We start from the raw sequence: 14,226 nt of genomic DNA, 5'->3' as shown, positions 1-14,226 counted from the left end.
AGATTTGTTTCTGCTTTCCCTCTCCCTCCCCATCCATTCTTCTCTCAAGGAAAAGTTTTCCCAAGGAAATGCCAGAGGGTGCCAATATCTTCACCATAAAAAAAAAAAAAGCTCAGTTTTTTAACATTTCATAGGAGAGTTTAAGTCCAAGTCGTAAGTACTACTGGAGTTGAGAAACTTCCTTCTCCTCTTTGTCTTGCATTTCCAATTCTTATTCCCCTCTATAATTGTTCTGTCCTCCTTTTCCTTTGCTTCTACCTTAATTCTTATCATTCTACTCTTCTCATCATTGGTATCATTATCATTAATATCACCATCATCATCTCTGTCTGGCAGCAGACTCCTTGTTTGATTGGCACTTAGCATTCTATTACTGTAGAATAGAATAGAATACTGTATAATAGAACAGAGTGTTCTCTTCTATTAATCCATCTTTGAGAAGCTCTTTCTCAGGTTACATAAGATTTTCTATTTAGAGTACATTAGTGAATGCAATTGTGTCTAAATTAAAGTGGCTCATGCAAAAATGATAGAGCAACAGTGTTACATTGTTCTCAAAGTGCCCACAATCATGTTTGGATATTTCACTTTCTCTAGGCTAAAAAAATTCCTTTTTTTTTTAACAAACAAATAATGCTGCCTTCCAGGCTTTGCTTCTACAGCTTCCACTGTTGTTCTCATAGAAACCAAAAAAAGGAACACACATTGACCTTTAGAGCTAATTATTGTGAGGAATTTGCAGATGAAAGCTTTGTACTATTTCAGAGTGGGCAGATAATTTATCTTGGACTAAAGACTTGGACAAAAAGAGATAAGAGGAATAAACAGTCACAGACTTCAAATATATACCTTCCTCACATCAATTACATGGACTATTATCCAAGCATATTAAATATTTTATAACAATATGGGAAATATTTATGACATATTAAAGAGAAGAAAAATTACAATGCAAAATGGTAAGTATTTGATGATGAAAGTGATATAAAAGTTATATCACAAGAGAACATGTGAACAGTTAACCAGTTGTATAAGGATGATGGTTTCTAATTTTATTGCACTGTCTTCAGAGAACATGATCTACATGAAGCCTATTATTTGATGTTTGTTGAGGCCTGCACCGGTTCTATTAAGTGGGCAATTTTTATAAATATTCTCGTGTGCTTGAAAAGAACATGCATTTTCTTTTGAGTGCAGTGTTCTATATAGGATTGTTAGATAAAGCTTCTTAATTGTGTTCAATTTTTTTATACCTTTCCTAATCTTTAGTCTGACTGATATATAACATTAAGGAGTTATGTTAAAATCTCCCACTATGATTGCAGATTTGTTCTTTCTCATTAAATTCTACTACTGTTTGTCTTCTCTATTTTGAGGTTATGCTATTAGGTACATACAGGTTTAGGAGTATCATATTTTCTTGATGAATTGTTCCTTTTATCATTATGTATTATCTCTCTTTATCCCTGGTAATATTTTTGGCTTAAACTATTTTTTTGTCTGATATAAATATAGCTGTACCAATTTGTTGTTAGTATTTGCTTGATATAACTTTTACATTTTTCACTTTCAATTTTTTTTGCAATTTTATATTTTAGATGTCTGTTGTAAATAAGACATACCTCAGTCTTCTAACTGGTGAATTTGGTCTGTTTACATTTATTTTGATTGCAGATAAATTTGGACCATGTTTTTGGTCTTATATTGTGCTCTTTATTTACACTAATTTTTCTATGCTTTTCCTTCTTTCCGTAAGGTGGAAGTTTAAGTTAAGGATTTGAGATCTTCTTTTCTAACACAGGCATTAAAAACTGCAAATTTCCCACGTAAGTTTTGTTTTAACTGCATCCTGTAAATTTTGCAATGTTTGCTTTCATTTTCATTAAGCTCAAAATGTATCTGATAAAAATTTGTATCTAGAATATATAAAGAACTCCTATATAACTCAATAATAATAAGACAACCTAATGAAAAAATGAGTAAAGAATTTTTTTAGAAGATGTAAGAATGGTTAATAAGCACATAAAAAAACATGCTCAACATTGTTGTTCATTAGGGAAATGAATATTTAAACCACAATCATACCACATCACACCCACTAGGATGGCTGAAAATGAAAAGACAGATAACAAATGCTGCAAGGACATGGAGAAATTTGAAGCCTCATACATTGCTGATGGAAATGAAAATCGTACAGTCACTTTGGAGAACAGTTTGGCAATTTCTTAAAAAGTTAAAAACAAATCGTCATGTAATTCAGCAATTCCATTCCTCGGTATATACCCAAGAGACATGAAAATATGTGTCCACACAAAGACTTGTATGTTCATAGCAGCATTATTCATAAAAACAAAATGTGGAAACAATTCAAATGTCCATAAACTGTTGAATGAATAAAGCCAATGTGGTATATTAGTATAGTAGAAACTATTCAGAAATAAAAAGGAAGGAAATATTGTTACATGCTATAAAATGGATGAACCTTAAAAAATTATTTTAAGCTGAAAAAAAGCTAGACACAAAAGACTATACATTGTATGATTCTATTTACATGAAATGCCTACAAACAGCAAATCTGTAGAGACAGAAAGCAGATTAGTGGTTTCCTGGGGCTGAGAGTAGGAATGAGGATTGACTACAAATTAGCATGAGGGATATTTGGGGGGTTATGGATATGTTATAAAATTGGATTATGGTTGTTACCAAACAGAAGTTGGGTCTGCTCACCCTCAGTGCAGCAAAGCCAATCTACTGAAAATACAGCATTTATTGCAGAGTGCCAAGCAAGAAGAATGGGCAGCTTCTGCTCAAAAGACCCAAACTCACCAATGGCTTTCAGGGAAAGGTTTTTAAACACAGTGTAAGGGAGAGGGTCGCAGGATGTGCGATCAGCTTATCCACAGTTCTCTTATTGGTTGATGGTGAGGTAACAGGGGGATATTTTGGGAATCTCAATCGTCAACCTTCTGGTTCTAACTGGTCTGGGGTCTATGTGCTGGTGGTCGGCATGCAGTTAACTTTTTTCACCTGGTGAGGGTTTTAGTATCTGCCAAACAACTCAAGGATATGGTTCAAGATATTATCTATAGTCCTCGAGAAGGAACTAAAGGCCCTTGACTTTGTTTTATGGCTAAACTGTTATTATTTTGTTTTGCTTGATGGTTTCTCCTTTGTTCCTGTCTTTTCTCCCTTCTCTGTTTAAGTTTGCTCTTTAGAACTCGGGGAAGGCCTAGGAGGCTACAGCTTTTCTATAAACAAGAGGTGGGGGACTAGGTGAGGAGGGGGTCTGTCCCTGGGAAGGCCCCACAGGGTCCTGCTTGGTTTCATGGTGATACTTACAGAACTCTAAATTTAGTAATGATCATTGAATTGTACACTTAAAATGGGTGAATTTCATAGTTTGTGAATTATACCTCAATACAGCACTTTAAAAAATAGACCTCTCCAGGGAACTAGGCTAGTTCTGAGTTGTTTTGAAATTATTTTCTACGTTCTGTGCCTAGATGACCAATATTACATTCAGGACTTGTTAAAGGACAGAAAAAAAAAAACAGTGCCTCAAAACATTCAAGATGAACACAGCAGTCCTCGGTGTTCAATGTCATGGCCATTCCAGAAAGAAAAGGTCTAAGTTCAGTGCTGTGAACCTTTCTGGCTGCCTTCCACGGAGGGAGGTTGGAATGAGCTTTGCCCTGGGCTGACACTCTTCCTTGTCACTGATTAACAAGCTTCGTAGGAAGGCTGCTTCACTGACATTCTGCTCTGCCTGGAGAGTGATATTTGACAAAGCTTTGGTGAGCAGAAAAAATGTCCACTCGCTACCACCAAGCTGCTAGTGATAGCTACCTGGAACTTCTGAAAGAGGCTACCAAGAGAGATCTGAATCTTTCTGATGAAGATGGCATGACTCCCACACTCCTGGCAGCCTACCATGGGAACTTGGAAGCCCTAGAAATAATCTGCAGCAGAGGGTAATATCAACCTGATGGTTTTGATTGGAAACTGTTTATGGTAGGATTTTGCAGACAGCAGCAAGAGGCAGGGGAAAAGTGAAAATACTTTGCTTTCTTTCTAGTCTGTGTAAAAAATTGTCTTTTTTAGAGAAAAGGAGAAAATGCTTCAGAGATGCTCTCTTTTCACTCTGAGAACTGGCACCGTGTGTTGGCTGATCCTTTATGAGCCACACACACACAGATCCTGAACTCTAAGGCACTATTATTTGCCTTGGGGGAAGATATTTTAATTCTGTGTCTTTAGAAATCTTTTCCGGGCTTCCCTGGTGGCGCAGTGGTTGAGAGTCCGCCTGCCGATGCAGGGAACACGGGTTCGTGCCCCGGTCCGGGAGGATCCCACATGCCGCGGAGCGGCTGGGCCTGTGAGCCATGGCCGCTGAGCCTGCGCGTCCGGAGCCTGTGCTCCGCAACGGGAGAGGCCCCAACAGTGAGAGGCCCGCGTACCACAAAAAAAAAAAAAAAAAAAGGGTGCCATGTTTTACAGGCTTTTGGCACATATTGTGCCAGGAAATTTGAACCACTTTATGCTTCCTCCAGCATTGTTCATTCCCTCACACTCCTGCCAAAACTGAGTAGTAGTATTCTTTTTATTTGTTGCCTGTCTGATAGGCAAATAGATGGTGGTGCATTGTTTTCACTTGCATTTATTTGATTACTAGTGAGTCTAAATATTCCTTGCTATGTAGAAAAACATTTCTTGAAAGAGTGATTTTTTTTCTGAGAACAACTCCAAAAAAATCAAATCAGCTTCAAAAGGAGAAACTGAAATGGAACAGATTCTCAGAGTAATTTAATATAAGCAAATTGCCTATTTTGTGACAATAATAGCAATCCAGCTCTAAAAATTATTGCCCAAATGTACTAATCTACAAAAAAGCAAGGGCAAAATATGATTACTTAAAATCTTTTCATTGAGTTTATCTTTTGGGAAAAGAAGGATAGGAAAAAAGTCAAATCAAAATTTTATGAATTTAGCTGAAGGAAACGATACATTGAACAACATCAGTATTGGACTCAGATCATCAAATGAGTTTGTGACTATCTGGACAGGTATGTGTAATGGTTCTATCAAGAAATGTGAAGGATATCAGGGATTGAAAGACAAGGACTGATTTTAGAAGGACCCCCAACTTGTCAATAGTAAACATTTTGATTTAAGTTGTACATTAATTTGGAAAGTTGTCTGTAAACAGAATTTATTTCAAGTGGAAATAGCTTAAATGCACCAGGGAAACTCATGAATCAGCTTACTGACAGTTTCATCTTTAAATTTGGAATTTTGTGTTTCTTAAGAGAAGAACAGTCTTTGGGGTCACCTCAGATTTTCTTCATGTTCTTCCTATCTTGAAGGATCATATAAGGTCCCTCAGGATGGGAAAATTCCACTGTTTTATGACCTGAAGCATGTAGATTTAACCCAAACTTTTTAATACCTCTAACATCCTTACCACAGTTCACTCCTCTCAATAATTTCTCTTTTAACTTACCCAATCTAATTTCAGGCAAACTTAATCCATATGTTTATGTTTACAGTAATGTCTTAGATGTTTTAAAATCCCTCTTTTATGTCTTTTGAGTGTGGTGTTTGGTTAAAATAAATAAGAAGTGAAACTCCATCTTTGGGGGTGAGGTACTGTGCTCCCCTAAGATATACAACTATTTTAAGGTTGAAAGAGGTTTCCTTTGATCCGAGACAATTAAATCAGGAAAAGGCTGTGCAACAGAACTGTGTTATTTAATATATTTGCTTTCCTTAGATTCAATTTTATTTTCTTTCCTTCCTCTTTGAACTTATTTCCCTTCCCTTATCTCTGGTCACACTGAAGTATACTCCTGGTGCCACAAATATGTAACATCACCTATATGTGTGTCTGCTTACACTGTTCTCTCTGCTCAGAAGGAGGTTGCCAACTGCCAGCTTATGGCTGGGTCTAGTCCACAAATGTGTTTTATTTGGACTTCACTGTATTTTTCTCTTAAATTTGAGCCAACATTTAAAAATCAAAAAGCTTCACATGAAATTCCGGATTTCTGGCTTTGTTTGGAAAATGGAAACTCTGGCAATATTGTGTCTGCTTTTATTCAAGGTAGCAATCAGCCACAGCTGATCAATGTCTGTGCTTTTTAGATGGAACTTGCACTTAATTATGACTTCGTTGAAAGAACAAACCTGGCCCCATTAAGTTACTTACATTACGTTCTTGGCTTCTTTAGGTTGAGTTTGAGACATCTGCTATGAGATATGGATGATATAAAGGACAAAAGACACAAAGGACAAAAGACACAGGTTTTGCCCTCTGAGACGTATTATCTAGTTGGGGGGCAGGACATGTTTGACAAATTAAGACTATAAGTGTTAAAAAGCCACAAGAGTCATCGCAGTGCTGCAGGAATTTACTAGATGGGTGTGAGAAAAAAATAAATATATGAAATTAAGGATTTTGAGTTTAGAGACAAGGGAAATGGTAACAGGTAAAGTTTATTGAGTATTCATTATGTACCAAGCACATTTCTAATGCTATATGTATGTTGAGTGATTCATGTAATAGTTCTATGAGTAGGTAATACTATCCTAAATTTATAGATGAGGACTCTGAGTCCTAGAAAAGTTGAACTTGAGGCCTCACAGCAGGTAAAAGGGAAAAGCTGAGGTGAGTTAACGTAAGACCATATTGTGTTGGAGACCAGTAGACTTGGAGGCAGGCCTGATCCAAAGTGTATTGCCCGTGTACTGGTGGGAAAATCAATTACGGGCTTGGAGTCTTATTTTACCCCTCTGATAATTATTCTTTTCTTCCTTCTCTAAGAGAAAGATTGTGCTTGTTGGTGGTAGGGGGGAGGTACAGAGAATGTGTAAGTGCTTTGTAACCAAAAAGCATGAAGAAGCCAAGGATTCCCATGGAGGAATTACAAATCTGATTCACCAAATTATAGGACACTGGTTGGGTTACCTTAACTAGTACAGCTCTCAACCTGCAGTGAGCCTAACCTGGGGATCTTGTTAAACTTCAGTTTCTGATTCAGGAGGTCTGGGATGCAGTCCAAGATTCTGCAGTTCTAACAACTTGCAGGTGATGTTACTGCTGCTGCTGCTGCTGGTCCAGGGACCAAATTTAAGGGGCAAGGAATGGAAGGGCCACAGTGCATTAACATGCCAGTCGCAAGGGCATGGACCTTCTCTCCTGTTTCCACCTGCTACTTACCAGGAATGTTAAGAGGCCTTCTCAGGCTCTCTCTCCTGCCATCCCATGGGGCCAGCCTGGCCAAAGTTTACTGAGATCCTGATTTTGGAGTCTAGACTAGGGCAAAGGAAGATGCCCTTTAGTACCTGTATTATCAGAGTTCTCAACAGTGGCTTGGGGTCAGAGCCGTAGTTAACAATAAGTTATTACTCCACTTTACCTTAAAAAGTTATTACTTTTCATTTGTGCCTGTTTGTAACTCAAGGCCTCACAGGAGAAGGGCAAGGGGTGGGGGTTAAAGCCTGGGGCAGTATTCCAGTAGATATTCATTCCTCAAATCTTTTTTATCTACCATGTACCCGATTCTGTGTCAGGCATGGGGTCCCTGGCCATAATGCTATCTAATAATGCCCCCAATTCTACCTTAAACCATTGCAGAACTACTCATAATTATGTGGAAATAAACTGAGGAATCAGTAGACTCTTTGTACAAATATTAGTTGTATTAGACACTGTTTGCTTCCTGCCCAGTATCCATTCTTCTCTTCTTTTTTTTTTTTGGAATACATTTTTTTTTTAATTACTTAATTTATTTATTTTTGGCTGTGTTGGGTCTTCGTCGCTGCGTGCGGGCTTTCTTTAGTTGCGGTGAGCGGGGGCTACTCTTCATTGCGGTGCGCAGCCTTCTCATTGTCGTGGCTTCTCTTGTTGTGGAGCACGGGCTCTAGGCATGCAGGCTTCAGTAGTTGTGGCACATGGGCTCAGTAGTTGTGGCTTGCGGGCTCTAGAGCTCAGGCTCAGTAGTTGTGGCACACGGGCTTAGTTGCTCTGCGGCATGTGGGATCTTCCCAGGCCAGGGCTCGAACCAGTGTCCCTTGCATTGGCAGGCGGATTCTTAACCACTGCACCACCAGGGAAGCCCCATTTTTCTCTTCTTTCTTGCTGATGGGGAACCAGTTTTGTTCAGTTTTCACTTCCCTACCTGTGACTCAGAGGAGGGTAGCAGTGGTGTACTGGAACTGTAACTGAGCAAGTGGGCTCGTTGCCCACTGTGCAATGGAAAGACCAAGGCAACAGTCTTTTGCAGAGAGAAAAGGCTTTATTACGGGGTTGAAAACAAGGAGACAAGAGGCACTGCTTTAGATCTGGCTCCTTGACTGGCATTTGAATGGAGTATTTATCTTGGAAGTAGGGAACAAGAGGGGGAGGGTGCTCAGAAATGATTGATGGAAAGTAAGTGCAAGTTTCAACGTAAGTTTCGAGAGTTCAAGGGTTCCTGCACAGGCCAGACAGTCCTTCATGCCCCTTCATGGGTTGCATGTACAATTTCAGAGGTGGAGGAGTCCAGTACATAACATGCAGTGGATTTTCAGCCTGCGGCATTCAAAGTGTGCTCTCAGTCATTCTAGTCCCTCAGTGTGCCCGTGTGATGCTCATGCTCAATTGGAGGGGCTGTCAGCAAGTTGTTTGCATATCTGTGGTTTCCCTGATACTCTGCGAAACAAGCTTGGTGTCCTCCATGTTACGATTTTTGTTTCTATCTTGTTTCTACCTTAGGGACCAAGATCCTTTAAGGTACAAGGTATAGTTTCAGAACCAGCTCTTACCAGCTCAGGAGAGATGACTACTAAATTTTAGGACGTTTGAATCAGATAAACAATCCATTATTAAAAATAAAATTATATAAACTTACAATTTAATAAAATGTATTAAAAAGGTAATACTCAAAACTTACTACTTTCTAATTATTTTACCACATTTTACTGTTATCTTTGCTCTTAAGATAACGCACATCTATTAAATATCTATGTGGTGGGAATAATTTATACTCAATTGACTGTGCACCTCTTGCAAATTCTGTGTCCAGTAATGTCACATTAGGAGCTTGAAATGTGCTATGGTGGTGTGTTTACATCACAGAAATTGGCGCATGCTATATAAATCAGAGCTTGATTTTTTTTCCTGGGTGAGCTGGTTGTTAACGTTTACCAGCACACCACGGGGTAATGCTATACAGGGGAAAAATCTAATTGATTTAAGATAAACAAGGTAGCTCTATTTCCTTTCCCTTAGGCATGTGGCCCAATTCTGGCCAATGAGACAAGAAAGTTGCTCATGTTGGGAGTTTCTTAGAAAGCTTTTCTTGCTTCTAACGAGGAGATACAGGGTAGATATGGGCTCTTTCTGTTTCTGGCCATGTGATGTCTGGATGTGACGTATGTGGACCTTCAGAAGTTATCTTGTAACAGTGTCAAGGCAGGATTAACATGCATTTTGTTCTTTTAGTTTTTATTTTTTAGACCTCATGTTCAGAGAAAAAAATTAGCATGTATTTTTTATATTTTCTCTTCTAGAGGGGATCCTGATAGATGTGACATCTGGGGAAATACTCCTTTACATTATGCAGCCTCCAATGGTCATGCCCACTGTGTCTCATTTCTGATCAACTTTGGAGCCAACATCTTTGCCCTGGACAACGATTTACAGTCTCCACTGGATGCTGCTGCCAGCAGAGAGCAGAATGAATGTGTTGGTCTCTTGGATAATGCTGCCACTGCCCAGAACATCATGAACCCCAAGAAGGTCACCAGGCTGAAGGAGCAGGCTCAGAAGAATGCCAGGAGGCAGATCAAAGAGTGTGAGAGGCTCCAGGAGAAGCACCAAAATAAGATGGCCCGCACCTACAACAAGGAGGAATCTGGGACTCTTTCTTCTTCCAAGGACACTTTCTCCAGGTCATCCCTTTCAAATGTTTCTGCTTCCAACACATTTGGGTCACTGTCTAAGGGCATTAAAGACACCTTTAAAATAAAGTTCAAGAAGAACAAAGATACAGCAGAGCCGTTAGGGAAGGAGAGAACAAGTGGGCAGAAGAATGTGATGGAAGTGTTCAGAGAGGAGGACGAAGACCCCTTCTCAGGGCACTTCAAAGAGAAGCTCCAGTTCTCAGTAAAGGCGGACAGCTGTGTGCAACACGAATCCATTCTCAACCGTCCAGGTCTAGGAAATGTTGTTTTTAGAAGGAACAGAATATTGAGCCCTGAAGACATCTCAGACAGCAAGAGGGAGTTGGGGTTGAAAATGCCCGGTGAATTGCTTCAGAGACAAGGAGGACCTGAGGCTGATGAAGAGGGAGCGGAAAACCACCATGAAGATGATCTGCCTTGGGATGAGGATGAAGTGGAATGGGAGGAAGATGTGGTTGATGCTACTCCCCTGGAAGTGTTCTTGCAGTCCCACTGCCTGGAAGAATTCCTTCCTATTTTCATGAGAGAGCAGATTGATCTGGAAGCTCTGCTGCTTTGCTCTGATGAGGACCTTCAGAGCATACAGATGCAGCTGGGTCCCAGGAAGAAAGTCCTTAGTGCCATAAACAGAAGGAAGCAGGTGCTACAACAGCCTGGGCAGTTGGTCGACACCAGCCTCTGATGGAGTGTTGGGTCAACTGGGTGAGTCTGCAGCAGTGGGGTGATGCTGTGGCCCACTGGAAACATTTCAGGCATTACCCACTCTCTACCCAGTACCAGACTACTGGGTTTCTAGGGTTTTGGAGGTGTCCATCTAAGAGGCCCAAATTCTACTCTGAGAAATACTCTATACCTGTCCACATAAACCACTAATGAGAAACTCAAGGAGACCTGGGAATAAGAAAATGACATTTCTCTTCCATTATCTTTTTGATATTTTTGAATACAGAAAGGATTAAATGGATGACAGAGAAGGGAAAAACTTCCTTCACTTTCCTAACTCTGGACTTAAAATTATAATCTCTCATCATATTAGCTGCTGCTTAACTTCTGGTCCTCATAGCTAGGGATTCGAACTCCAGTTCTGTCCTTAGCTCTATGACTTTACCTGTTGGTGGAGACTAAAGTTCCTCCATTGGCCCGTGGCGTGATGCCCAACTTAAATGTGTCTAACCCTTCAACAGATGTTCACATGTTCACAAGTAATAGAAATGGGTCTATAGTACTCCTGCCTGGGAACAGAGAGAGGATGGCAGGTAGAGAGAGAGGACAAAGAAACAGAATGTATGGTACCTGTATGGACTGAATTTTCTCCCTCCAAAATTCTTATGTTGAAACCGTAATCCCTAATGTGACTGTATTTGAAGATATTACCTTTATTAAAGAGCTGATTAAGGTTAAATGAGGTCATAAAGGTGAGGCCCTAATTCCATATGACTGTTGTCCTTTGAAGAGGTAGAGACACTGGGGATGTGCACACACGCAGAATAGGCTATGTGAAGACACAGCAAGAAGGCAGCCATCTGAAAGCCAAGGAGGAAAGCCTCAGGAGAAATCAAACCTTCTATCACCTTGATCTTGGACTTCCAGCCTCCAGAGCTATAAGAAAATAAATTTCTATTGTTTAAGCCACACAGTCTGTGGTATTTTGTTACGGCAGCTCTAGCAGACTAATACAGTGCTTAAGCAAGAGAGTCAGGGAGGAGAGAAAGAAGGATACAGAAAAGAACTCTGGCTTGTTAGATGATTTTTCCTAAGGGTAAGTGCCTCCTGAAACTTAAAAAAAAAAAAAAGGAAAAAGAAATCTAGGTTCTCTGTAGGGAAAATTCAATTGTAAATTTTACCTTTTATGCTTATTATATACATATCTTTTATTTACTGTTGTCTATCACCATTTCTGCACGTCTGAATACATGTAGGTTCTACAATATAAACTGTCAACACTAATACTGCTGCTGATGTTATTTAAATGGAAATCCCAAATTTAAGTTGAAACCCTACTTGAATAGCTAAGCTTCACTGGATTTTTATAGCCAGCCTTGCATTAAATGGAATTTACCATTGATTATGTGTATAATATAGAAAAAGCTTCAGCATGCTTCCTGATTCACAGCTGTCTGTGTTACTTTAAGAGGCACCATGGAGGATACAGATGCTTAAATCTGATGAACAATTGGCACATTCTTCCTCAATGAATGGATCGAAAAGGTTGTCAGTCATTGAATGAATATGTTACACTAGGGGATGATTATGTTCACAAATACTGCATTTCATTGTTCTGGAGTAAACTGCAGTTGTACATGAAATAATGTACATGAAAGCAGTAGTCACATAGAAGGCACTCAGAAAAAGTTTGTAGTGTCTCAGTCTTTCTCTATTAGTATGTCCTTATTGTAGATTCCAGGATCCTCTCTCCAAGTAACCCCCAGAATCTGCCTAATGAGACACTCATTGCTAGGATATAGGAGAAGTATAAGCCCCTAGGAAAGTACTACTGTTAACAAAAAGGATGCTTTCCAGCAGTGCTTTGTACATCATTGTCAGAGGTAAAAATAATATAGAAAGCCTGACAATGTATTCTAGCAAATGAGAGGTAGCATAAAGAATTTTGAGCTGGCAACCAGCATTGCTACTTGGAAGATGATAGAATAGTAAATGGAAAGGCACTCTTAGGGAAAATAAGAAAAGACAGGCCAGCAAAAATGTTACTGGAATTCAGCATTATAGGATTTAGTCCTGCTTCATGGGATTTGATTATTTCTAGTTGGAATTTGTCCATGTTGCCCTACTGGAGGGGTAGCAATTTGCTCAGAAATATGGGAAGGGGATGTTTGCCCAGCAGGACTGGAAGTTCTCACCAGGACCATCCCATTGGACTTTATGTCAGTTCTGTGATGAGATAAAGGGATATGAATTTGAAAACACCTCAAGCGAGTGCGTGTTCCGTGGGTTTTAAAACCTCACATAAAACTTCCTTAACATTGCTGGATTAAAAAGGAGAGAGCAAACATAATCCCTTTATATAATAACAGTGAATAACATAAAACACAGTGAGGCCAGAATGGGTTGTTAGAAGGTGTTGGGTTTTTTTTCTCCAATAGTTGCATTTTATTTTTATTAAGGTATCCCAGCTTACAGACTCCATAGGCTCATCTACCATTCTCTGAATAACTCCTGTTCCATTTAAAGGGTAAATACTATATTGATGATTATTGCAAAGACTGGCTTAAAGTGTATGAACCAAACAGAATTACCTTTGGTCTTACATATCAAGGAGCAAAGGAGGCAAATTAAACAGTTCCAGCTCCTGGGAATTCTCCTATGCCCACTTCCCTAGCAGAGAAGCTAGGTTCTGCCCTACTACAATGTAAGCTCCTTTAGGACAGGGAATTTGCTCTGTCCTGTATTCACTGATATATCCCTTGTACCAAGTGCCAATCCATCACACAGCAGGTATTCAATAAATATTGCTGAACAACAGAATGTGATGCCTAGGCTGAAGACGGGATGCAGATTACTCTGGTCTGTTGATTCCTATGATTCTGACCAACTTCAGTGGTTTCACACGGCATTTGAGGTGGGTGGGCAATGTGAAATGGAAAAGAGTTAACTTTGAAAGGCAAAAAACTTCTTATTGCAACACTACTCTCGATCCATTTCCTGCCCTAACTCTAATATAGTTGGAGAGAGTCATCTTTGGTGTGAGGACTATTTCTTTTCTGTTAGCAGCCTAGCATGAGTTATTGTAGGGACTCTTATGAATGAAAGAAGAAACCTATGAATAAATTAAGGTGCTTTTGATAATCTCATCGTCACACACCCTTCTCTACACATCCTTAGAGTTGTGACCATTAAGATCCCCAGGAAGACTCCATAGTCACTTGAGGTGTGCAGAGCAGATCACGTGGGTATTTTGTTCTAGCACAAAGGCTAGACAGTCTGGCAAACAATGATAAACTTTTGGGTAAGCTACCTACAGCATGAAGAGGACCTGCCAGGAGGAATTTGGGTAAGAAAACAAAGCAAAATAATATGCTTCTCTTTGCTGCTGACTTATAACCAGCCTAGGGATTGGAGAGAGAGTATTTGAATGGGTCTTTGACAGGACACGGACAACACAGCTCTGCTAGTAACCCAGGGGACCTGAGGAAAGCATTGCTGCAGCTCAGTTTTCCCACCTGTAAGTTGAAGAGGTTGGACTGGATAATTCCTAATGGCCCTTCAACAATGATACTGTAGTGCACACCTGTAGATTTTGCCTGCCCAATATAGTCCTCCCCCTTT

The 14,226-nt window shown here is 39.7% G+C and overlaps 2 protein-coding genes across 2 annotated transcripts in view; both read left to right on the top strand.

Moving 5' to 3' along the window:
- Positions 1 to 1,824, top strand: part of LDAF1 (lipid droplet assembly factor 1) — a 53,225-nt gene extending 51,401 nt beyond the window's left edge. Inside the window, exon 4 of the mRNA XM_089896062.1 lies at positions 1,757 to 1,824. Coding sequence (XP_089752188.1) covers positions 1,757 to 1,781 — 25 coding nt within the window. The 3' untranslated portion in view covers positions 1,782 to 1,824. The remainder of the gene's footprint in view (positions 1 to 1,756) is intronic.
- Positions 1,825 to 3,807: 1,983 nt separating this feature from the next.
- On the top strand, positions 3,808 to 12,429 carry ANKS4B (ankyrin repeat and sterile alpha motif domain containing 4B). Its single transcript, XM_022588587.2, has 2 exons — positions 3,808 to 3,971; positions 9,550 to 12,429. The coding sequence occupies exons 1-2, from the start codon at positions 3,808 to 3,810 to the stop codon at positions 10,622 to 10,624; spliced, it is 1,239 nt and encodes a 412-aa protein (XP_022444295.1). The 3' UTR covers positions 10,625 to 12,429.
- Positions 12,430 to 14,226: the final 1,797 nt, after the last annotated feature.

Source organism: Delphinapterus leucas, chromosome 15 (genome assembly GCF_059928025.1).
Source record: "Delphinapterus leucas isolate spDelLeu-1000000601 "Yukka" chromosome 15, BTC_Dleu_Yukka2, whole genome shotgun sequence".
In the NCBI taxonomy this organism is placed as follows: Eukaryota; Metazoa; Chordata; class Mammalia; order Artiodactyla; family Monodontidae; genus Delphinapterus; species Delphinapterus leucas.
This window is presented reverse-complemented; position numbering and strand designations above follow the sequence as displayed.

What these genes read in the sequence shown, in the direction of transcription:
- ANKS4B (XM_022588587.2), top strand. Translation starts at nt 3,808, where the DNA reads ATGTCCACTCGCTACCACCAAGCTGCTAGTGATAGCTACCTGGAACTT. An exon ending in GAAATAATCTGCAGCAGAGG is followed by an intron (nt 3,972 to 9,549) that starts GTAATATCAACC and finishes TTTCTCTTCTAG; the next exon opens with AGGGGATCCTGATAGATGTG.